The 25,059-nt window shown below is 41.6% G+C and overlaps 1 protein-coding gene across 1 annotated transcript in view; it reads left to right on the plus strand.

Moving 5' to 3' along the window:
• The first annotated feature begins 737 nt into the window (after positions 1-737).
• LOC115464775 (cysteine-rich venom protein-like) overlaps positions 738-25,059 on the plus strand; it is a 55,928-nt gene continuing 31,606 nt past the window's right edge. The window contains exons 1-3 of the mRNA XM_030195129.1: positions 738-812; positions 8,917-8,978; positions 16,516-16,635. Of these exons, the coding sequence (XP_030050989.1) occupies positions 806-812; positions 8,917-8,978; positions 16,516-16,635 (189 nt within the window). The 5' untranslated portion in view covers positions 738-805. The remainder of the gene's footprint in view (positions 813-8,916; positions 8,979-16,515; positions 16,636-25,059) is intronic.

The following is a 25,059-nucleotide window of genomic DNA, read 5'->3' on the forward strand; positions in this document are numbered from 1 at the left end:
GTGTGCAATATATAAAAAAGTGTTGCTTTGAATAAATGTATTAAAGGCATGGAGAAGGTTTTTTTAGACTGATGATGGGAATACTGTAATGTGGATTAAGCCACTGGTTGCACAGGGTTTATACTGCTACTAAAGTCTTTTTCCTTTGGCTGGGTTTAATGATGAACTACAGTGCAATTTGTTTACTTATTAAGTATAGATTTATCACGTATTTTGTTCTTGTATTTTATAAAAGACCATTTGTACCTCTGTAAGTCACATATGTACAAAAATTACTATATAAAATTACCCGCAAAGGGTCTGCAAATTTCATGGACTGCAGAATGCTTTATTCTTGTATTGGTTGAATAAAACACTACAACCTCAAAAAAAAAATATCAAAATTCTAATATTGCTTGTTATAAAGAGATATATGCATCTGCTTATCACTTTTGTCACAGCTCTAGCAAGGTAAGACAATAGCACAGACATCACATGTCCTCTGTGTTACCAGCATTAAATAAGATACACTTAATTGCATTTAATTGCAGTGATGGAGAGTAGATCATACATGCATTGTGCATTGTTCTAAAATGGAGGCACGCCCACAGCAATGATGTTTCTAAATAGTTTAGAAGTATAAATCATGAGTCTGCTGCTCTCAAATAACACCATGCATATATGGAAGTGAATGAAACAGGAAGTATAATAATACTATATATATGTGTGCATTTGTATATTCACATATATAAGCACACCTCATTCATTTAAGTCAATTTTACAGTTCTGAAATTGTTCCATACACACTTCTAACACCTGCCTGACAATGAAAGGTAAGATATCTATTTGTTTTTAGTTATGTATTTTTTAAACATTTAATTTTTTATTCTCGGTTCAAACTAAAGTTGATATATTGCATGTCTGGATAGAAAGGGATTATTTAATTACACAATAGCAATGGTCTCATTGAACAAACCAACATAAATAATAGAAAATCTATCAGTATATGATCCATGATCATTCATGTGAAGGAAAGAGAGGGGATGGGAGTTATTTAAAATAAATAGATACTATTTATGTCTTGGGGTAGTCACAGGAGTGAAATGTTTATTGATGAAATTTGGGAGAGATACACATATTATATTTTTATTGATTTATCTAGGGATCTCAGCTCTTAGGAACATAAGCCAGATGAATTTTTTAAAAATTAAGAACAATTTGATTTAGGTAGTTTCTAGAGGTGATGATTTATTGATTTTTATTATACATAGCACATAACATGATTTTACTGGTATCACTAGAGAATTCAAGCTTCATCCAGAAGCTTAGGGATTATCCAGGTATCTTTGTAAAATGTAGGTTGAACCAAGCAACACTGTTTTCTGTCAATCCCCTGTTGTCAAATCTGAAATTTCAAGGCTTTGTAGAAATGTGTCCAACTTGGTGCAATGCTGCCTAAGGCTCTCATAACAATAGGGACAGATTTATATACCACCTACCAGTTAATAAAAAACTATCAAGAAAAGATAGTGTACTTTACACAAAAAAACCTTTACTCAAGGCCTCCCCACCTCTCACCAATCTAAAACTCGTGATTTGCCTGAGGTAAAACTGATATTATAATGTTGGATATGAATCAGTTGATCAATACGACTACTCACCATGCCGGCTACATTAGGTCTGCAGACATGTTCCTCAAAATTAGGTCCAAATTTCTTTATATGTGTCAGACAATCATTTGGTTAGTTTTTACCCCTGGGAGGTACTTTAGGGGAGGCAATTATCAATGTGGGCTACTATTAAGTCGGGTTATTTTAGCACAAATTGGATTATTTTAGTACAGGGTCCCATTTTTCTCCATATTCTATATATCTTGCCTAGCATTCAGCATATCCAAGCATATTCAATAATAATGCACGTACCTTAATTGGCTTAACAAGCTAATGAGCATTGATAACAGCACTTAACAAGCAATAATGAGCTCTAGTTGGCAATAATTAGAATTTACACGCACAACTTGCTAAGTGTATTCTGTAATGGACTGAGCCTAAATTCTAATATGCGCAGTTCTAAAGGGGCTTGGCTATGGGTGGCAAAATGGGCATTTCATGGGTGTTCCAAAATTTACACGTGTAGTTATAGAATATGGCCCAGTGTGTGTAAATCTACACAGGGGATTATGTTATGTTTTCACTGGTGTAAATGAAGGCATGTAGTTTTAGGTGCTGGGATATCAACAAACTGTATTCTATATGCACCTAAATCTAGGTGCCGCTTATAGAATACGCTTAGTTAGAAATGTTTACAGCATGGATCTTTTAGGCTCCATATATAGAATATGACTCTTTATGCTATGAGACCCTGTGCTGAAAAACCTGACCTAATAAAATAACCCAACTTGTGGTAAAATAAGCTGATTTAACAGTAACCATGTTGTTAACTTACCCCCTTCGAGACAGAGTCTAATGTATAGCGCTTTAAAAATCTGCATGGAAAACATATTCTATAAAGTATATTCTATAAGTGGCACCTAAATTTAGACATGGTTTATGGAATACTCTTAGTCAATATCCTAGTGCCTAAAACTATGTGCATCCATTTACACCAGAGAAAATGTGGCATAAAACTTGGCATGTAGATTTAGGTGCAGAGGGCCATATTCCATAACAATGCACATCTATAACCATGCCCCTTTTTGCCTGCACACATTAAAATGTAGGCACAGTGTGTTACAGAATACGCTTAGGGGTTCTTTTACTAAGATGCGCTGTAAAATGGCTTGCGGTAATTTAGGCTTGGGGTTTGGGCACATGCTGATCCATTTTTCAGGGTGGCTGTAAAAAAGGCCTTTTAAAACTTTTTGCTGAAAATAGACATGTGGCAAAATGAAAATTGCCGCATGTCCATTTTGGGTCTGAGACCTTACCACCAGCCATTGAGCCGCGTTGAGCGCGCGTAGATGCTTACGCGGCTTAGTAAAAGAGCCACTTAGTGAGTTGTGCAAGTAAACTCTGATTATTGCCAATTAGTGCTCATGATTGCTTGTTAAGTGCTTTTAACAACGCTGATTGGCTTGTTAAGTTACACTCGTTGTTATAGAATACGCTTTGATTTTGGTGCAGAACGCCACGTGTGTTATATAGAATCCAGGGGTTAATGTTTTCTTATAAACAGAAAACTGATAATGTTCAAAAGTATGCGGACAGTTTTGCCACAAAAAAATGTGTGGCACATATATTGGTAAAAATACCTCTTTTATTTACAGAAAGGCCATCCATAAATAGGGCGTGGTTATATGTTTAGGAGTGAAATACAATGTAACAAAGAGAGGGAACTAAGTACAAAAACAAACCAGGCAAAAAAAAAAAAACAGCACAAAGGGCCTTTAAAAACAAAAGGGAACACAGTTTTTTCGTATAAAAAACTTTTGATGGTAAACTTTGCTTGAAGAAAGACCCGACACGGGCCGTGTTTTGGTGCCGCCGCACCTGCGTCAGGGGTCTCCAAATGAAGTATAATACAAAGCTTATGTGTAAGCGAAGAGACGACAAGGGTTGGAGCCGAGAGAATTAGTCAATTGGGTGTAATAGTCCAGTAGGAATAGGGAGGACTGGAAGGAGGATAGCATGAATTTGTAATGAATGAAGTCGGTATGGGTGCGAGATTTCCTCCAGAGGTGTTCAGCAGATCGGGTGCAGGAATGAAGGTATCGGATGCAAGGGGTCAGCCAGGGCTGAGGATTAGTACGCCTTGTGGGACGGGAGATGGATGGTGCAAGGGTATCCAGAGCAGAGGAGAGAGTGGCATTGTAAGCAGAGACAGCCTCGTCGAAAGACTCGGAGGACGTGATGGAAGGGGTCTCCAAATGAAGTATAATACAAAGCTTATGTGTAAGCTTTGTATTATACTTCATTTGGAGACCCCTGGCGCAGGTGCGGCAGCACCGAAACACGGCCCGTGTCGGGTCTTTCTTCAAGCAAAGTTTACCATCAAAAGTTTTTTATATGAAAAAACTGTGTTCCCTTTTGTTTTTAAAGGCCCTTTGTGCTGTTTTTTTTTTTTTTTTGCCTAGGGGTGAAATACAGCAACGTGCAATGGAGAGGGTCAAAGTACACAACACAAATAGTCCAATAAAAGCACAAAGGTCTCCTAAGAATGAGACAAGTACACCTTTATTGATGACCCAACACGGGCCGTGTTTCAAGCATGACCTAATACCTACCTCAAGGGTCAATTCAACCCAGCAACACTAGATACTTGAGTGGTTGCTCACATATCAGAAATGCATCCCAATGAAAATCCGCATGGACTGAAATAAAAAATAGTTCCTGGTGTGGAGTAGTATGCCGGTAAAATGCGCCAGGGGTGAAATACAGTCAATGAATGTGAAACTTACCCATCTAAGTGCAGATGGAAAAATAGCAAGTCTATAATAACTTCTAAATGACAGTTATACAGTGGTGGAAATAAGTATTTGATCCCTTGCTGATTTTGTAAGTTTGCCCACTGACAAAGACATGAGCAGCCCATAATTGAAGGGTAGGTTATTGGTAACAGTGAGAGATAGCACATCACAAATTAAATCCGGAAAATCACATTGTGGAAAGTATATGAATTTATTTGCATTCTGCAGAGGGAAATAAGTATTTAATCCCTCTGGCAAACAAGACCTAATACTTGGTGGCAAAACCCTTGTTGGCAAGCACAGCGGTCAGATGTCTTCTGTAGTTGATGATGAGGTTTGCACACATGTCAGGAGGAATTTTGGTCCACTCCTCTTTGCAGATCATCTCTAAATCATTAAGAGTTCTGGGCTGTCGCTTGGCAACTCGCAGCTTCAGCTCCCTCCATAAGTTTTCAATGGGATTAAGGTCTGGTGACTGGCTAGGCCACTCCATGACCCTAATGTGCTTCTTCCTGAGCCACTCCTTTGTTGCCTTGGCTGTATGTTTTGGGTCATTGTCGTGCTGGAAGACCCAGCCACGACCCATTTTTAAGGCCCTGGCGGAGGGAAGGAGGTTGTCACTCAGAATTGTACGGTACATGGCCCCATCCATTCTCCCATTGATGCGGTGAAGTATTCCTGTGCCCTTAGCAGAGAAACACCCCCAAAACATAACATTTCCACCTCCATGCTTGACAGTGGGGACGGTGTTCTTTGGGTCATAGGCAGCATTTCTCTTCCTCCAAACACGGCGAGTTGAGTTCATGCCAAAGAGCTCAATTTTTGTCTCATCTGACTACAGCACCTTCTCCCAATCACTCTCGGCATCATCCAGGTGTTCACTGGCAAACTTCATACGGGCCGTCACATGTGCCTTCCGGAGCAGGGGGACCTTGCGGGCACTGCAGGATTGCAATCCGTTATGTCGTAATGTGTTACCAATGGTTTTCGTGGTGACAGTGGTCCCAGCTGCCTTGAGATCATTGACAAGTTCCCCCCTTGTAGTTGTAGGCTGATTTCTAACCTTCCTCATGATCAAGGATACCCCACGAGGTGAGATTTTGCGTGGAGCCCCAGATCTTTGTCGATTGACAGTCATTTTGTACTTCTTCCATTTTCTTACTATGGCACCAACAGTTGTCTCCTTCTCGCCCAGCGTCTTACTGATGGTTTTGTAGCCCATTCCAGCCTTGTGCAGGTGTATGATCTTGTCCCTGACATCCTTAGACAGCTCCTTGCTCTTGGCCATTTTGTAGAGGTTAGAGTCTGACTGATTCACTGAGTCTGTGGACAGGTGTCTTTCATACAGGTGACCATTGCCGACAGCTGTCTGTCATGCAGGTAACGAGTTGATTTGGAGCATCTACCTGGTCTGTAGGGGCCAGATCTCTTACTGGTTGGTGGGGGATCAAATACTTATTTCCCTCTGCAGAATGCAAATAAATTCATATACTTTCCACAATGTGATTTTCCGGATTTAATTTGTGATGTGCTATCTCTCACTGTTACCAATAACCTACCCTTCAATTATGGGCTGCTCATGTCTTTGTCAGTGGGCAAACTTACAAAATCAGCAAGGGATCAAATACTTATTTCCACCACTGTATATGTGGATGGAAATTATATAACAGGTGATTGAGGGGCCCTTTTACTAAGCTGCATAGGCACCTATGCATGCCCGTGTGCCAATTCAGAACTACCACCCTGCTACCGCATAGCCCAAGCGGTAATTTCATTTTTTTATGCGCGTCCACTACAGAATTACTGATGAATTTAAACCTACATCCCTTGGTTTATTCTCCACTTTAACCACCAGACTACTCTGGCCTTTTTAGTGTTTTGTTCCGAATGGCCATAATACCTTCAGCTGACATACAGCCTTGTTTTCCTTTCCAGTTTCACTTTCAGGGGAGAAGAAAGGGAACAGCAGCCACCTTAGTGATAAGGTCTCACAAGTTAACCAGGCGGTAATGACCTATGCGCGTAGAATGCCACTTGCCGCGCGTAGCTGATGCGCGTCAGAAAATAAAGATGATTTTTCAGACACACGTAGAGGACGCGCGTCAAAAATGAAATTACCACAAGGGCCACACAGTAGCCAGGCGGTAACTCCAAATTGGTGCACATTGGATGCAGGTAAGCACTTACACGGCTTAGTAATAGGGCCCCTTAGTGCTTTACTGTTCATTTTATTTATTTATTTATCCAGGATTTATATACTACATTCAAAATATAACATTAGCATTATGGTGATTTATAATGTCCAATAAAAACTGCACATACATCTTGACAATTAGCCAAAGACACAAAAACACAAACAACAACAAAAAAATCTACAACATACAAGGGGCAAAAACAAGTAGTGCAACAGAATAATACAGAGAAATTGCAAAGACCTGGTATACCATAACAGAAAGCTAGTTCTAAAAAAAAAACCCTAAAACTTCATTGCTCAAAGAAAGTGCATTCAAAAGTCCATTCTTCCTGTTTACTAAGCCACACAGCAATGCCGACCCAGCCCATTCAAAGTGATTGGGCTGTGTCGGCATTAGCGCACAGCAGCCGTTAGTGCAGCATAATAAACAGGGTGGGGCATGTTTGTAAGACAATTTTAAGCTTACAATAGAAACTCCTTAGATGGAGAGCCATTGGAAGCAATGGAAATGATTGCTAGGCACATCCAAAACATGGGCTAATGAGTGGTTATCGTGTCCTCTATCATTGTGAACTATAATTCTTTTTTCTTTCCTTCCCTTTGTTATTATATTCCATGTTTTGGATGTAATATTGCCTTGTTTGTTTGTTTTCTTTTCAAAGTATTATCTTTGATTGTACATTTTAAACCAATTAAAAATAACATGGCAGATAATGTGGGACAGCTAATGCCATTTGAAATAGTACAGCTAACTGCATCATGTATTGGCCATATAACATATGCTAAATACATTTTCTTTATGTTAACTCTATGGGAAAATGTTGGGAATGTTGGAACAGTTAAATGCAGAGGTTTTGCAGGTGCCACATGCTAATTTTGGTAATCTCTTCATAAAGGTGGTTAATAAATCCCAATAAACAAACAAACAAACAAATAAAGTACCAAGAGGTAAATGCAAAACCTTACTACAAGTTAGTAAATAACCCTCATTAGAAGTTAATGCCCAGCAGCCCTGCATCTGGTTAAAGAGCAATAAATAAATTATCTGGCTAACTTTAACCAGACATTTAGGTCTAGATTCTATATATGGTATAAAAACATTGTGCCAAAAAGTACTATTCTAGAAGCCATGCTTAAAGTTAGGCGCAGTTTATAGACTAGCATTTACGCCCAGGAATTGCATCTAACTTTAGGCGTGGTCATTTGTGCTAACTGAAATGTGGTGCAAATGTATACATTTTTATCAAACCATGCTAGTGGTCCACGGTGTGGTATTGCTGACAAAAACCCATTCACTTTGAATAGGCTCCGACAAAGCCCATTCACTTTGAATGGGCTATGTTGGCAGCTAGCGTGGCTTGATAAAAGAAGCCCTAAGTTAGGTGTGTATCCCTGTTATTCTATAACAACATGTGGTAATTTTAGGAATGCCTCTGTTCGGCCCATGCCCCTCCCATTTTAATTACCTCTCTTTCAGATCATGCATATATTTTAGGTGCAAATCCTGTGTCTAAATTTATGCAAGTAAATGCAAATTAAATCTAATTTGTGCCATTCATTCTGTGTTAAAAAAAACAATTATTGGCACTAATTAGCTCTTTATTCAATTACATTACACATGCAAACTGTGCACGCGTCCAAATTCATGCACAGAGGTTTTGGCGACTTTTATAGAATCAGGGAGTTAATGAGATTATCAGATAAATTGATGGTGCTGAATATACTAGATTATGATAACCGGCTTAGTTTTCTGTCTCTGAGGAAACCAGTTATTTGTGTGATCAGACCACTGGTTATAGTAACATAGTAGATGACGGCAGAAAAAGACCTGCACGGTCCATCCAGTCTGCCCAACAAGACAAACTCATATGTGTATACCTTACCTTGATTTGTACCTGCCTTATTCAGGGCACAGACCGTACAAGTCTGCCCAGCAGTACTTCCCGCCTCCCAACCACCAGTCCCGCCTCCCATCACCGGCTCTGGCACAGACCGTATAAGTCTGCCCTCCACTATCCTCGCCTACCGACCACCAACCCCTCTTCCCCCCACCTGAATATTGTCACTATCCAGTAAAAAGATAATTATGCTCCTGTCATACCTCTAATCACTGCTCATTTTAACTGGTTAACTTATGAGTAGACAATCAGTTGTCTGACTAGAAGTTACATGGTCTGTTGTCCTGAATAATTTCAAATATAAAGACTAATCTAGGTAACTCCTTAAAGTTAACCAGAGAAATCTTCTGACTAGCACTCCCATAATTATTTACAAAATATTAAAATGAGAAGGGAAAAGCTTTTTAGCAATTGCTGAGAAAGTTAACTTTTCTTTTCAGAAATAATCAAGATTACTGCCTTTCTATGTATGACGACTTTGCTGCAGCTTTCTCTTGTAGAGGTATGTGGAATAGTTTAAAAATATATTATTTTATTGTAGCTTATCATTGTTATGAAATGCAGTACTGTCTCAATTATCTGACCTTCACTAATCCGACCATTTGGCATATCCGACAGATCCCCCCAGTGACATCATTGCATTTATTTCTATTAAATATCTTTGTTTTAGAATAATTTTTGAAAACTGGGAACTCTATGCCTTTATTTATGCATTGTTTGAGGAGTTTATGCAGTGTTTTCCAAATTATCCAACTTTTCGCTTATATGACAATGGGTTGGTCCCATTTACATTGGATAACCAAGACTGTACTGTACATAAATTTGTATATGTTTTTGAGTCCCAGAAGGTTCACAGACAACTAATAATAACTTCAAGTACTAGCATCCATACGTCACACAAGGGCAGGGCCGTGCCAACCCAGTATGCGGGGTAAGCACCGCAGGGGGGCGCCTGCCTTCAAGGGTGCCGCGCCAGCCGTGGCACTACCGATCGAGTTCTATTTCAAAATTAAAAAAATAAACCGTACCGTGTTGGCGCCTATGCGCATGCGCTGCTGCCTTCCCGTGCGCAGCGCTCGGGCTCGGCTCTCCTCCCTCCCTCCCCATCAGCGCCTAGACATGTCCACCTGCGAGCTCTACACCCGGGTAAGTGAAGCGGGGAATCTATCTCTTCAGCTGCTCAGCGAGCGGCGGGGGAGGGGCGCGATTTATCTCTTCAGCTTTGCTTAGTGGGCGGGAAGGCGCGGCCTTAGCTTCCTTGCTGTTGTTTCCTGAACTAGTACAGGCACAGGTGTTGCTTGCGGTGAGGCAAATTCTCACTCTGACTGAGTCGAGGAAGACCAGGAGCGGATGAGGGGCCTTGGGGTGGAGCTGCTGCTTGTCACAGCCAATGTGGGCTCCATGTGTGACAAGGTGGGTATTGGGGGAAGGAAGGGTCCACCCTGAGGAAGGCCTGTAGTATCCACGCAACTCTGGCTCCTGCAGTTGTGAGTCTGCAGCAGTGTGTGTGTGTGTGTGGGGGGGGGGGGGGGGACACAAAGCACAAACCAACTTGCCAAACTCTCTTCTGACAGTACATCTCCCTGGATGTAGTGAACAAGTTTGTACTTTCTGCTGACAGTACTCTTTCCTGGACACGCTTGAATAAGTTTGTGCTATAGTCAGTGCTTTTTTTGTGCCGGTACGCAACGGTACGGCGTACCGGCACCTTTTTTTTTTTGCTCCCCCCGCCCCGTGAGTCCATGTCCTGCACGCAGTGCCAGCCCCCATTTCCGGCTGCTGCTGCTTCTCCTGTTCAGCAGCAGCGGCCGCTACACAAAGAAAAAGATTTTTTTAAAAAACTTCAAACCTGGCTGAAACGCAGCACCCCGGCACTGTAGACAGCCATTAGGGATTGGCTGTTGCCCTGCAGCCGCTCCTCCTCTTGCCTCTACGTCACTGCGCTCCTCCGGGGTCTTCCTTCAGGGGCAGTGACGTAGAGGCAAGAGGAGGAGCGGCTGCGGGGCAACAGCCAATGCCTAATGGCTGTCTACAGTGCCGGGGTGCCGCGTTTCAGCCAGGTTTCATTTTTTTTTTAATCTTCTTTTTCTTTGTGTAGCAGCCGCTGCTGCTCAACAGGAGAAGCAGCAGTGGCCGGAAATAGGGGCTGGTGCCGCGTGCATCGCGACTTCGCGCCTTTCGCGGTAAACTTGGCAGGGAGAGGAAAACCAACAGAGGGAAGGATTGGGGAGAGAGAGAAAGAGGGAAACCAACAGAGGGAAAGATTGGGGAGAGAGAGAAAGAGGGAAACCAACAGAGGGAAGGATTGGGGAGAGAGAAAAAGAGGGAAACCAACAGAGGGAAGGATTGGGGAGAGAGAGAAAGAGGAAAACCAACAGAGGGAAGGATTGGGGAGAGAGAGAGAGGGAAAACAACAGAGGGAAGGATTGGGGAGAGAGAGAAAGAGGGAAACCAACAGAGGGAAGGATTGGGGAGAGAGAGAAAGAGGGAAACCAACAGAGGGAAGGATTGGGGAGAGAGAGAGAGAGGGAAAACAACAGAGGGAAGGATTGGGGAGAGAGAGAAAGAGGGAAAGATTGGGGAGAGAGAGAAAGAGGGAAACCAACAGAGGGAAGGATTTTGGAGAGAGAGAAAGAGGAAAACCAACAGAGGGAAGGATTGGGGAGAGAGAGAGAGGGAAAACAACAGAGGGAAAGATTGGGGAGAGAGAGAAAGAGGGAAGGATTGGGGAGAGAGAGAAAGAGGGAAACCAACAGAGGGAAGGATTGGGGAGAGAGAGAGAGAGGGAAAACAACAGAGGGAAGGATTGGGGAGAGAGAGAAAGAGGGAAGGATTGGGGAGAGAGAGAAAGAGGGAAACCAACAGAGGGAAGGATTTGGAGAGAGAGAAAGAGGAAAACCAACAGAGGGAAGGATTGGGGAGAGAGAGAGAGGGAAAACAACAGAGGGAAGGATTGGGGAGAGAGAGAAAGAGGGAAGGATTGGGGAGAGAGAGAAAGAGGGAAACCAACAGAGGGAAGGATTGGGGAGAGAGAGAAAGAGGGAAACCAACAGAGGGAAGGATTGGAGAGAGAGAGAAAGAGGGAAACCAACAGAGGGAAGGATTGGGGAGAGAGAGAGAAAGAGGGAAGGATTGGGGAGAGAGAGAAAGAGGGAAACCAACAGAGGGAAGGATTGGGGAGAGAGAGAAAGAGGGAAAACAACAGAGGGAAGGATTGGGGAGAGAGAGAAAGAGGGAAAACAACAGAGGGAAGGATTGGGGAGAGAGAGAAAGAGGGAAACCAACAGAGGGAAGGATTGGGGGGAGAGAGAAAGAGGGAAACCAACAGAGGGAAGGATTGGGGAGAGAGGGAAACCAACAGAGGGAAGAATTGGGGAGAGAGGGAAAACAACAGAGGGAAGGATTGGGGAGAGAGAGAGAGAGGGAAACCAACAGAGGGAAGGATTGGGGAGAGAGGGAAAACAACAGAGGGAAGGATTGGGGAGAGAGAGAGAGAAAACAACAGAGGGAAGGATTGTGGAGAGAGAGGGAAAACAAAAGAGGGAAGGATTGGGGAGAGAGACAGGGAGGGAAAACAACAGAGGGAAGGATTGGGGAGAAGAAGAAAGAGGGAAAACAACAGAGGGAAGGATTGGAGAGAGAGAGAGAGAGGGAAACCAACAGAGGGAAGGATTGGGGAGAGAGAGAAAGAGGGAAACCAACAGAGGGAAGGATTGGGGAGAGAGAGAGAGAGGGAAACAACAGAAGGAAGGATTGGGGAGAGAGAGAGAGGGAAAACAACAGAGGGAAGGATTGGGGTGAGAGGGAGGGAAAACAACAGAGGGAAGGATTGGGGAGAGAGAGAAAGAGGGAAAACAACAGAGGGAAGGATTGGGGAGAGAGAGAAAGAGGGAAAACAACAGAGGGAAGGATTGGGGTGAGAGGGAGGGAAAACAACAGAGGGAAGGATTGGGGAGAGAGAGAAAAAGGGAAACCAACAGAGGGAAGGATTGGGGAGAGAGAGAAAGAGGGAAAACAACAGAGGGAAGGATTGGGGAGAGAGAGAAAGAGGGAAGGATTGGGGAGAGAGAGAAAGAGGGAAGGATTGGGGAGAGAGAGAAAGAGGGAAGGATTGGGGAGATAGGGGAAAACAGATGGAAGGATTGGGGAGAGAGAGGTGAAAACAGATGGAAGGATGGGGAGAGAGAGGAAAAAACAGATGGAAGGATTGGGGAGAGAGAGAGGGAAAACAGATGGAAGGATGGGGAGAGAGAGAGGGAAAACAGATGGAAGGATGGGGAGAGAGAGGGGGGAAACAGATGGAAGGATGGGGAGAGAGAGAAGGAAGATGCTGGATGGAAGAATGCAGAAAGAAATAGGGGAGACACTGGAAGGATGGGGAGAGAAAGCAGAGCTGCTGGATGGAAAAGGGGAATAGAGAAAGACTGGAGAATAAGATGAGGGGGCATGGGGAGAACAAGGGTGAGGAAAAGGTGAAAAGCCACAGGTAGATGAAGGAAATTAAAGAATGGATAGTAAGAATGAATTAAATCTGGACAGAGAGAGAGCCTGAAAAATATTGAAGAAAGCAAAGAAAAAGGAGACAAAAATGACAAATGGCACAGAAGAGTTAAGCGAAAATAAAGGAAAGCAGAATCACAGACTGGGACCAATATGGAAAGAAAAACAGTCACCAGACAACAAAGGTAGAAAAAAATCATTTTATTTTCATTTTAGTGTTTGTAATATGTCCAATTTGAGAATTTACATTGGCTTTTTATTTTGCACTGGGTATACTGGAGCTGTAAGAGCTTACAGAGATTATTTATAATGAAAAAAATCACATTATTTTTTTCTCCTATAGTACTATAATATTTTCAATGATGTCTGTTTATATGCGCCATGGCTGGTATAGGGGTGTGTGGTCAATGTGGGTGTGGCTATCATAGGGGTGGGGCCATATGTGGTGACCCCGCCCATAATGAGTACCGGCACCTTTTTTTCTACAAAAAAAGCACTGGCTATAGGGGTAATGCTCAAGCAACCACTGCACTCATACAGTTGACATTTTGGACAGATAGGACTAGCTGTTCGTTTATGTGCTATTAATTTTACTATTATTTTGTGCAACTAGATTTTGTTTGAGTTTATTATATTTGTTGTGACTCATGGCTTTAGTACTGGGCGCCTGCCTTCAAGGGTGCCGCGGCGCTGGCGGTCAAGTTCTATTTCAAAATTTAAAAATAAACCGTACCGTACCGCATTGAGAGAGAGGAGATGCCACACGGGGGGGGGGCGCCAACTGATAGTCTGCAGGGGGGGGGGCGCCAGAGACCCTAGGCACAGCCCTGCACAAGGGGTGCTATTAATAAGCTGTGGTAAAAGAGGGCCTGCGCTAGCATCAGCGTGTGTTTTTGATGTGCTGAGGCTTCCTTTTATCACAGTGGTAGTTCTAATTAGCATTAGTTTGAAGTTACTCACTCAATTGCACTTACAGGCGTATTTTCAAAAGAGAAAAACGTCCAAAGAGTGACATGTCTGCATTTGGACATTTATCTCACAAAGAAGTTCAAATCAGTATTTTTGAAACCTCTTTTTAGATGTCTTTCTCTGAAGTCCGTCAGAAGGACGTCTAAATCTCAAGAGGGCGTGCCAGGGGCATGTTCAAAGCGGAATTTGGGCATTCCTAAGACTTAATGTCTTTCAGTCATAATGGAACAAAACAAAAACGTCCAAGACTACAACTTAGATGTTTTGAATTAGACCTGTTTTTAAAATGAATGGCTGTAGTGGGAATTGAACCCACTTCCCCAGGATCAAGGTCTACTGTATTAACCACTAGGCTATTCCTCTATTCCTCAAGAATGTTGCCCCAAATGGTCAGATGACCACTGGAGGGACTTGGTGATCACCTTCCCTTACTCCCCCAAATCACAAAACATTTTTCCAAACAGCATTTTCAAAAGGAAAAGATAGACAAACGTCCAAATTCAGACTTAGATGTCATATCCAAAAATGCCCCTTGTGCATTTGACTTGCCCAAAGTCACAAGGAGCAGCAGTGGGCATTGAATCCACATTGACAGGATCAAAGCCTACTGCACTAACCATTAAGCAACTCCTCCTCGGTTTTGGATGTTTTGCATTTGGACGTCTTTTGTTTGAAAATGGACCAAAAAAAGGACGTCTAAATCACAAAAACATTCATAGCATTTTAAAACACAAAAGATAGACGTCCATCTTTTTTTTAAATTACCCTCTTGCCTGTTCAGAATTTGGACGTCTTTGTCCAAATTCTGATTTAGATGTTTCTTTTGAAAATGCCCCTCCACGTATGCTACAGCTTTAGGGGCCCTTTTGCAAAGGCACTTAGGCACCTACACACATCCAATGCATGTCAAATTGGCACTACTGCCTGGCTATCACGTGCCCCATGTGGTAATTCCATTTTTGGTGCATGCCCAAAACATGCAGTAGAAATTATTTTCTATTTTCTACTGTGGAGCACTTACCTGGCTGTAATCGGCAGGGAGCACGAACTGAATGCTTACCACCCAGTTAGCGCGTGAGACCTTACTGCTAAGTCAATGAGTGGTGATAGGTCTCAGGCCAAAAATGGACATGCACTGGTTTTCATGTTTCTGGCACATTAAAAAAAAAATCCCTTTTTTCCATGTGCGCTCAGGAAATGGCCCAGCGTGTATCCAAAACACGTGTCTTCACCAGCACAGTTCACTTTTGGGTGTGCCTTAGTAAAAGGGCTCCTTGGTGTGCAAATTCTATAATGCCCAACTGCAAGTGGGTGTGGATAGGGGAGGGGCATGGGTGGGTCAGGGATGTGCCTAGCGCTTACTTGCTAAGATTATACAATGGTGTCAGTTGTGTTCTCTACTGCTAATTTCAGACTCCATTCCTTTTATCTCACTGCACCTCATGCTTGGAATAAACTTCCTGAGCCTGTACGTCTAGCCCAGTCTTTGGCTGTTTTCAAGTCCAGGCTAAAAGCCCACCTCTTTGACACTGCTTTTGACTCCTAACCTCTACTCACTTGCCCTGTACCCCACCTCTTTAATTCTCTTTAATTCTTAGTTGTTCTATCTGTTTACCTGTCTTTTTAGATTGTGAACACTTTGAGCAGGGACTGTCTTTTTGTGTATGGTGTACAGCACTGCATATGTCTTGTAGCGCTATATAAGTGATAAGTAGTAGTAGTAGTATTTACACCAGCCATTGAGCTAGCGTAAATGCTGATACCTAAAGCTAGGCATGTGAAAGCAGACTTACACTAGTATTCTGTGATGGCATTTATGCTTGTAATTGCTGATATAGAATTCATGCTTAGGACCCTGTTTACTAAGCACTGTTATAGGTGCATTAACGTGTTTAACGCGCCTTAACCATGTACATGCCTACAATATCCCTATAGGTGCCCACCTGGTTAGTGTGTCTGCTAAGTGTGCTAAGGCACGCTAAAAACACTAACGCACCTTAGTAAACAGGGCCCTTAGTGTGCAGCATCCTGGTGCTTAAATTTCGGTGACCTTTTGATAATTACCCTCCATCCCCAGATTCTATATATGGTGCTCAAAATTGCATGTGCTATAAATTATTGGTGTTAATTGGCAAACAATTTGGCTTTGCGTATGCATCTTGCTAAGAGCTATTCTATAAAAATGCGCACATAACTTTTTTAATGCACAACTGAAAAGAGGACATGGCCAAGGGAGGTGCATGGGTGGGTCAGAGGCATTCACTAAAAATGTGTGCAGTATTAAAGGATGTGGAGATGCGCCTAACTTATACAAGAGGATTTACATGAGGTTTCAGTTGGCATAAATCCTCACATCCAAAGTTGGTTGCAGATCCTGTGCTATGCCATGTTTGTTTGATAAGCAACACGCAACTCAGAGCACCATTTATAGAATAGCGCTCAGCACGCATTTTTTCGGTGCCCAAAGTTGGGCGCCATTTACTAAATCTAGTCCTATATGTTTAAATGCTGCTGTTTAGATGTGTAAATGTTGTGCAAGGCTTCTAAAATTATCTCCTATGTCTCTGCAGGCTGATGCTTCACTTGGTTCTCTCTTGATTCGTGGCAATGGAAGAATCAGAAGAGCTCTTCTACAGAATACAACCTCAGGGAGACCTGTGAATTTTTCTCTTAGTGACATACTAAAAATGGTAAGTTCTTAAATATTTCTATGCACAATTCAGTCTCAATTATCTGACGTAAATGGGACCAACCCATTGTTAGTTAAGTGAAAAGTCAGATAATATGGAAAACAATGGTAACCCTTCAAACAATGCACAAATGAAGGCATAGAGTTCCTGATTTTCAACATTTCTTTAGTAACAACGCTATTTCACATTCTTCAGCATGATTGGAACACTAAAATATACTGTAATTACCATACTATTCCATAAAATAAGACCAATACAGAACTGCAAAAACCCAATCATACTGTATATGGAGTAGCAATGCAACTGGTAAACATACATTATAAAATTGTTTTGAAAAAGTTTTTGATTAATGTTCATTTATCATTTAACTTCTCATCCTCGCTGCAAGATCATGCCAGCATCTCAATAATATTACATCAGTAGCTGTCACTTCCTCTTATTATACAGAACAATAGACGCTGTGATCTACATGTAGATAATCCACAGAACAATGCAGACCAGAGTGAAAGTAAAAATACACCCTTTATTAAAATCTATTGTCTGCGTATCATTCCACTATAAAAATACACATAAAAAATGAATAATAAAAACATCAATTAAATAATATCATAAATTATTAATCCAGCTAAAAGTAAGTAATCCAAATAAAACCTAACCCAAAAACAAGTAAGGCATATGTTAATTAAAAATATTACTCAGTCAGTATGTTAAGACACATTCACTTATCAATCTTCAAAAAACATACCACCCTTGCTATGTACACACTTCCTCTTATTGTTCCACATATGCCAGTGCAACCTCAATTGTCTTGATGCCTTCACTATGACTAACTTTTACAACTGAATGTTCAGCCTCACTTGAGGTGTCTTCATCGGCATCATCTTCATTCCCATTCCTGTTCACCATAGCAATTACATCATTGTCAGTGAGCTCTTCTTGCTCATCTGCCTGCATCTATTTTTGTATGTCAACCTCACAAGCATTTTCACAGTGCTGTATTTCCTGTATCAAAAGAAGGAGATCTTCCTCGGCAGCTCCGTTGTCAGTGTTGTGTCTCAGGAATTAACTGTCTCCATTATTTTTCTAGGGTTGGAGGTTCAGTTTTAATGCCATGACTGAGCGATTCGGTAGATAAAATCTTTGATGTTCACTTTCTTTAAACCTCAATCATTTCTTTCCCTTCATCGAGTGTACAGACAAGCATTGTAAGAAGTTTACAGCAATATTTTTTCTTTGAGGCTTCCAGTATGCCCTGGTTCATTGGCTGACATAATGATGTGACGTTGGGAGGCAGAAAAAGCACTCTAATGTCAGCGCTTCTCAGTTCTTCCTCATCAGGATAAGATGGTGCATTATCCCATAGAAGGATCGCTTTCCTAGACAAGTTTATCATTTGCATGTTTTTGCTCATCCAGGCATTCCTCTGGTTCCTATAGGACACCAGAAGTGTAGCAGGAAGCATGTTTCTTTTAAAGGCTCTGCTATAGGCCAGAATAGTCACTCTTTCTTCACTTGATTTATAACCTGGAGCTGAGTCACATGATGCAGTAGGTGCAGTCAGATGTGCTCCAACTCTGCTCTTGAGCTCCCCTGCCTTATCCTTTGGCATCTTCACCATCATCTGGTTAATTTTTAGCCAAAATTTTGCAGCATTAGAATATGGACAGATTTGTTACTAAATCTTGTGCCAATAAGAACAAGAAGGCTCAGAAACAAAACAAAGAAAAAGGAAAAGGTGGAGAGAACAAGATGGTGGGCGATTCAGAAGATAAGGCCTTGGAGCTTTTGTCTCAGCATATTTCCACCGTTACCTCTGCTGTGGTTCAAACTTTTGACCTTAGACTAGCCCAGCTTTCAGACCAGATGGCCAATTTGGAGCCATTGCTGGCTGAGACATTGTGTCGTATGGGCGTGTTGTAAACTTGGATCTCAACCATAGAGGATACTGTGATGGCAGCAGCTATGGAGGTGGTATCTCTGTGGGAGTAACTATGTGCACAGGCAGCGAAGCTGGAACATTTAGAAACTTGCTTGCCTGCAGAGACAACCTTCGTTTTCATGGCATTCCCGAGTCAATTCCACATTCCTGCCTTATTCCAGTGCTGGAAAAGTGGCTAGCATCTGAACTGCCATTACCAGAGGGTGTAGACCCAGTGCACCTGGAATGGACCCATCGCCTCGGGCGCCGGAAGGATGAGCAGCCCTGTCCATGTGTTATCATTGCCCAGATATATAAGTATTTTCATAAATCAGCATTACTGCACATCAGGAAATGCTAGGGAGGTAAAATTCTTATTAAACAAAATGAATGACTGACTGCTTCTTGGAACAACTGGTCAAAGAATCAACAAGAGGGGGAGCTATTTTAGATCTAGTTCTTAGAGGAATGCAGGGCATGGTACTAGAGGTAACAGTGTTGGATCTGCTGGGAAACAATGATCATAACTTGATCAAATCTGAGCTGATATCTAGAGTGAAGTCACTAAGGATATCTACTGTAGCAGCATTTAAGAAAAAGTGATTATGACAACATGAGGAAAATGGCTTTAAAAAAGCTAAAAGGGTCAGCCCCAAAGGTTAGGACTTTAAATTAGGCCTGGATGTTGTTCAAAAACACTATCGTGGAAGCCCATACCAAATGTATTTTACATATTAACAAAGGTGGAAAGAAGAGTAAACAGCATCCAGCGTGGTTAAAAGGTGAAGTGAAAGAGGCTATTATAGCCAAATGAGCATTCTTCAAAGAATGGAAAAAGGATCCGAATGACGAAAATAAGAAGCAACATAAGCACTGTCAAGATAGATGCAAAAAGCATTGATCAAGAAGGCTACAAGAAAATATGAAGAAAAACTTGCCACGGAGAAAAAACTCATAGTAACACCTTTTTCAGATACATAAGATGTAGAAAGCCTGTGAGAGAATCTGTGGAACCATTAGATCATGAAGGCACTCGGAGGACAAGGCCATAGTTGAGAGATTGAATGAATTCTTTACTTTGGTCTTTACGAAAGAAGATGTAAGAGATTTACCTGTACTAGAAATGGTTTTCAAGGGTGTCGATGTGGAGGAACTGAAAGAAATCTTGGTGAACCTGGAAGATGTACTGAGCCAAATAGGCAAGTTAAATGATGTATACCATCCAGTCCAGTACCTTAGACTAGATGGTATACACTCCAAGGTACTGAAAGAACTGAAACATGAATTTACTGATCTGTTGTTAGTGATCTGTACCTGTCATTAAAATTGTCCATAGTATCTTAAGATTGGAGGGTGGCCACTATAATGCTGATTTTTAAAAAGGGTTTCAGAGGTGATCCGGGAAATTACAAACTGGTATGCCTGACCTCAGTGTTGGAGAAAATAGTGGAAACTATTATAATGAATAAAATTATGGAACACGTAGACAAGCATGGTTTAATAGGACTGAGTCAGCATGGGTTCAGCCAAGAGACGTCCTGCCTCACCAATTTGCTTCATTTATTTGAAGGCATAAATAAACATGTGGATAAAGGTTTAAATGGCCATTTTTTCTCAAAGGAGGAGGATGAATCATGGAGTGCTGCAGGGATCTGTACTGGGACCATTGCTGTTGGTGCCTGTGTGCATTTTCCAGGATTATTCTTTAGCATTGATGGAGAAAAGTTGACCACTTACCCCTCTGTTTGCTGAAGTTGCTGAAAAGAATAAACAGTTTATGTTTCTTTACCCAGCAATATTAAAAGTATTCACTCTGGAAGTTATATCTCCTTGGACAATGTATCTTCAACACAAGACTTTGTAAACATTTTAGAAGAAGTGGCTAATTCACCTATACCATGACTTTTGTCAGTATCGACTGGATGTGTTTCCCTGCTATAGTTTTTTTGAGGATTATGTTTTGTATAGTCTTGCTAGAGATAACCTGTTTGAGGCATGGGACACTGTGACTGTCCTGGCAGAGGGAATGTTGTGTTAATATTGTGTCTGTCTGTTGGTTGCAGTCGGTGGCTTTTCTTCTAGACCACGGCTGTGTTTACCATTCTTTCTCTGTCTCTTGTTTTTATTGCACTTTCTTTCTCATGGGCACTAGGGGAGCTCAGTCTTAACCTGTCATCTAATTGATTTCCGGGATACAGAGTTAGCTTTCTTGGTTATACTACTTTCTTGCAGTGTTTGTTGTTTGGGTCTCTGCTTGAACCTTGAATTTTAATTCTTGGATTTTGGTTAGGGGACCCCTGACATGTAATCGTAACTCCATACAACTTTGTTCTTCATTTTAGGGGGAGAAGTGATTTTTTTTATGTCTAGTGGGTTTGTGAGGGGGATATGGGGATGGGGCTCAGGGGATGTTTAACTGTGAAGATGCTAGAGTTTTGTTTTGGGTGATTATGGGTTTGTAAATATTTTAGGGGGATGGATGGGGGGAGAGATTGGAGACAACTTTAAGGTTTGATTGGGTATTTGCTTGGAGCCTCTTTATAATTTCCTGCTATTGTTAGCTCTGTGGCTCCTTTGTATGTAACAGTCTTCTATAATGGCCATCTGGCCCATTCGGTTGAGCAGCATTTGCCTGGGAGATGCTGGGCTCCCAGGGGTTGTCATGTGATTTGCATTTACTTGTCTCTTATCATTATGTCTGTGACATATGGATTCCTTGAGTAAACCTTTAGTGGTCTTGGAATGTAGGGTATCCCCTCACCTATCAAGAGAACAAAAATATTGTCTGCCTTAAATCATAATAAAACTGATATAGCTTGTTTACACGAAACAAGGTTCACTGATGAGGAACACCTTAAATTCCAACGTCAATGAGTAGGTAATGTGTACTATTCATCCTCAAGGGGTAGACATGGTGGTTTCTCTATTTTAATTTGGAAATCTCTTCAGTGTGCAACTGTGGTTTTGGCTAAATCCAGTGTTGGTAGATATCTTTTCTTACAGCTAACATTACAAGGTAAAGATGTCTTATTGCTGGTGGTATATGGCCCAATTAATTTGACCCCCCACTTCTTTGCCCATTTAATATAGCTCTGCTCCCCTCATATGGGCAAACCTTTTTTCTTTATGGTGGACTTCATCTTGGTACTTGATTCTTTGCTTGAAAGGTCTACAGCTTCCAGCACTTCTTCTCAGGAGCAGGCTAGTGGCTTGCAATCCTTTTGTAAAGGTCTTTATCTTGTAGATCCATAATGCTTATTACATCCAGAGATGCAAGACTATACCCATCTAAGCACATGGACCTTTCTCCCAGCTAGACTTATCTTGACACCCACTCAATGTTTTTCTGATGTCCTGGTGGCTGGACTTAGCACCATGGAAATTTCATATCATTCTATGATTTGGGTGGATCGCAGGATGGAAACGTTTTATCAAATTGCATGGCTATGGAGACTTCCATCATATTTATATCGAGACAAAGATTTCCAGGCTTAATTATTTACTAAATGAGAGGCCTACTGCCAGACTAATGGCCAACATGTTACTGACCCCATTTTATTTTGGGAAGCTGCTAAGAAAGTCATTTGTGGTGATATATTGGTGTATACTATTGCCCATAATAAATGTATCATACAGGGCATCTTTATTTTGGAACTGCATTACATAGAGCAAAAGGGGGTTACATCCATACACTTACACTAACCAACAAGGAACATTGTCTGGCCACTAAAGTAGCACTTAATTCCCTATTACATGAATGGATCCAACGGCCCCTACTTTACTGCTTTTGACCTGATCAAAGTGTTTTGCTTTTGCTCCTTGATTCATTAGAGATTCAGGGTCTTGTTCTATCCTGGTTCCAAGGTTTTTTAACCAGATCATATAGGGTGAAGATGGAAGATGAATTTTCTGATTCTTGGGACGTGGCTTTCGCCTTCACTGTTCAACATTTGAATACAACTCTTAGCATATTATTAAGACTCACTTCAGTTGCAATTTTATATACATGCTGATGATATCACAGTGTTAATACTTTTTACTTCAAGTAATTCATTTCATGAGGCTAATGTGATGTGCTGTTTACAGGTGATGGACGCTTGGGTACATTCTTTCAGGTTGAAACTAAATAAAGAGAAAACTAAGTTTCTTTGGCTTTGTTCCCTGACTTTCTTGAGAGATAACCCCACTATTAAGTTAGGCAATTTTGATCTAACTCTTGATGCAATCTCGACAGTTTTAGGTGTGGAATTTGATAGCCAACTCTCTTTCAACAATCAGGTTAATAAGGTAGTTAGTAAATCTTTCTTTCTACTCAAAAAGCTTCAAGTCATTCGTAAATATTTTGAACCACTGATTTTTCACTTAGTAGTGCAGTCATTAGTATTACCACTATTGGACTGTTGTAACTCCATTTATATTGGCTGTACTGAATCTTTAATAATGAAATTGTAGAGAGTACAGAATGCTTCAGTTAGAGTCATATTTTCGTCAAATAAATATGATTGTATCTCTCCTTTAATGTTACAGTTACACTGGTTGCCAGTGGAAGCCAGATTACAAATACAAAAGTCCTGGTTCTGACCTTTAAGGCTTTTTGGGGTCCTTTAACTATGCCGCGTGGAGTGGCATTTTCGAAAGAAACATCTAAGTTGGAATTTGTACATCTTTGTAAAATGTCCAAATTCAGAGACAGAGAAAAGGTCATTTTTGAAAAAAGATGGACGTTCATCTTTGTGTTCGAAAATACCATGGACGTCCTTGGATTTGGATGTCTTTGATTTTCAGCCATTTTTGAAACCAAAAACGTCCAAGTCTAAAACGTCCAAATTCAAGTCATTTGGACGTGGGAGGAGCCAGCATTTGTAGTACACTGGTCCCCCTGATATGTCAGGACAGCAATCAGGCACCCTAGGGGGCACTGCAGTAGACTTCATAAAATGCTCCCAGGTACACAATTCCCTTACATTGTGTGTTGAGACCCCCAAATCCCACTATGCCCAACTATACACCACTACCATAGCCCTTATGGGTGAAGGGGGGCACCTATATGTGGGTACAGAGGGTTTCTGGTGGGTTTTGGAGGGCTCGCTGTTTTCTCCACAAATGTAACAGATGGGGGAGGGGGTATGGGCCTGGGTCCACCTGTCTGAAGTGCACTGCACCTACTACTAAACTACTCCAGGGGCATGCATGAGCTGTCATGGACCTGAGTATGACATCTGAGGTTGGCATAGAAGCTGGCAAGTAATATTTTAATCATGTTTTTGGGGGTGGGAGGGGGTTAGTAACCACTGGGGGAGTAACAGGAGGTCATCCCCAATTCCCTCCAGTGGTCATCTGGTCATTTCAGGACCCCTTTTGTGCCTTATTCGTGATAAAAACAGGTCTGGGTAAAAACGTTGTTTTAGTGCTGGATGACTTTGCTTTGTTCCATTATGGCTCAAATACGTCCAAGTCTTAGGAACGCCCAAGTCCCGCCTCGAATACGCCTCGAATACACTCCCTTGAGATTTGGACATCCTTGAGATGGACTTCTGACAAAGACGTCCAAAATCGGGTTTTGATTATACCAATTTGGATGTCTCTGTGAGATGGACGTCCAAGTGCCAATTTATGTCACTTTTTGGATGTCCATCTCTTTCGAAAATGAGCCTGATAGGCACCTACGTGCGCCCAACCAAGTATCAAATTTGAGTTACTGCCCAGCTACCACGTGGCCCTTGCTGTAATTTCATTTTTGATGCAAGTCTGCTACATTTTTATTTTCTGGTGCATGGTAATAACCAGGTGGTAATCGACATTCTACATGCGTAGACGATTACCGCACGGTTACCATGTAAGACCTTACCGCTAAGTCAATGGCTGGTGGTAAGGTCTCAGACCCAAAATGGATGCACGGCAATTTTCATTTTGCTGCACACCCATTTTCGGCAAAAATTAAAAAGGCATATTTTAAAGATGTGCTGAAAAATGATTCTGTGCGTGCCCAAAACACACGTCTACACTACTGCAGGCCATTTTTTGGCACGTCTCAGTAAAAGGGGCTCCTTTGTGGAGATTCTCCGGACTATCAGATTGACCATTTTGCATTTTTCAATAGGAATTATGGTAGAGCAAAGAAAATATCAGACACTGGCCATGAAGTCCCCAGATGGTGCTTTACATTCTTATGTAGAAGAGGCTGCAGAGATTTTAACTGATAATTATTTCAGGGGTATTTATCAGGCGGGGTGGACTTCTCTATAGACCAATTTCTATAATATCTGCAGCAATCAGGTATGCCCTGGTTTTCCCCTGAGTCTCTTGAAGCCTTTAGTCAACTAAGAAATTTAAGTCCCAAGGGCTTTTTCTCTTAATGTTATCCGCTTAGAACTTGTTGGTTGTAGTGGATTATAAAATCATAATGTAATGTAATATAAAGGTAATAAACCAGAGAATATATTAGTCCAGATTACTAAGACTTGGCAAAGAAAATATCAGACACTGGCCATGAAGTCCCCAGATGG

This window comes from Microcaecilia unicolor, chromosome 3, assembly GCF_901765095.1.
Source record: "Microcaecilia unicolor chromosome 3, aMicUni1.1, whole genome shotgun sequence".
NCBI classification, from domain to species: domain Eukaryota; kingdom Metazoa; phylum Chordata; class Amphibia; order Gymnophiona; family Siphonopidae; genus Microcaecilia; species Microcaecilia unicolor.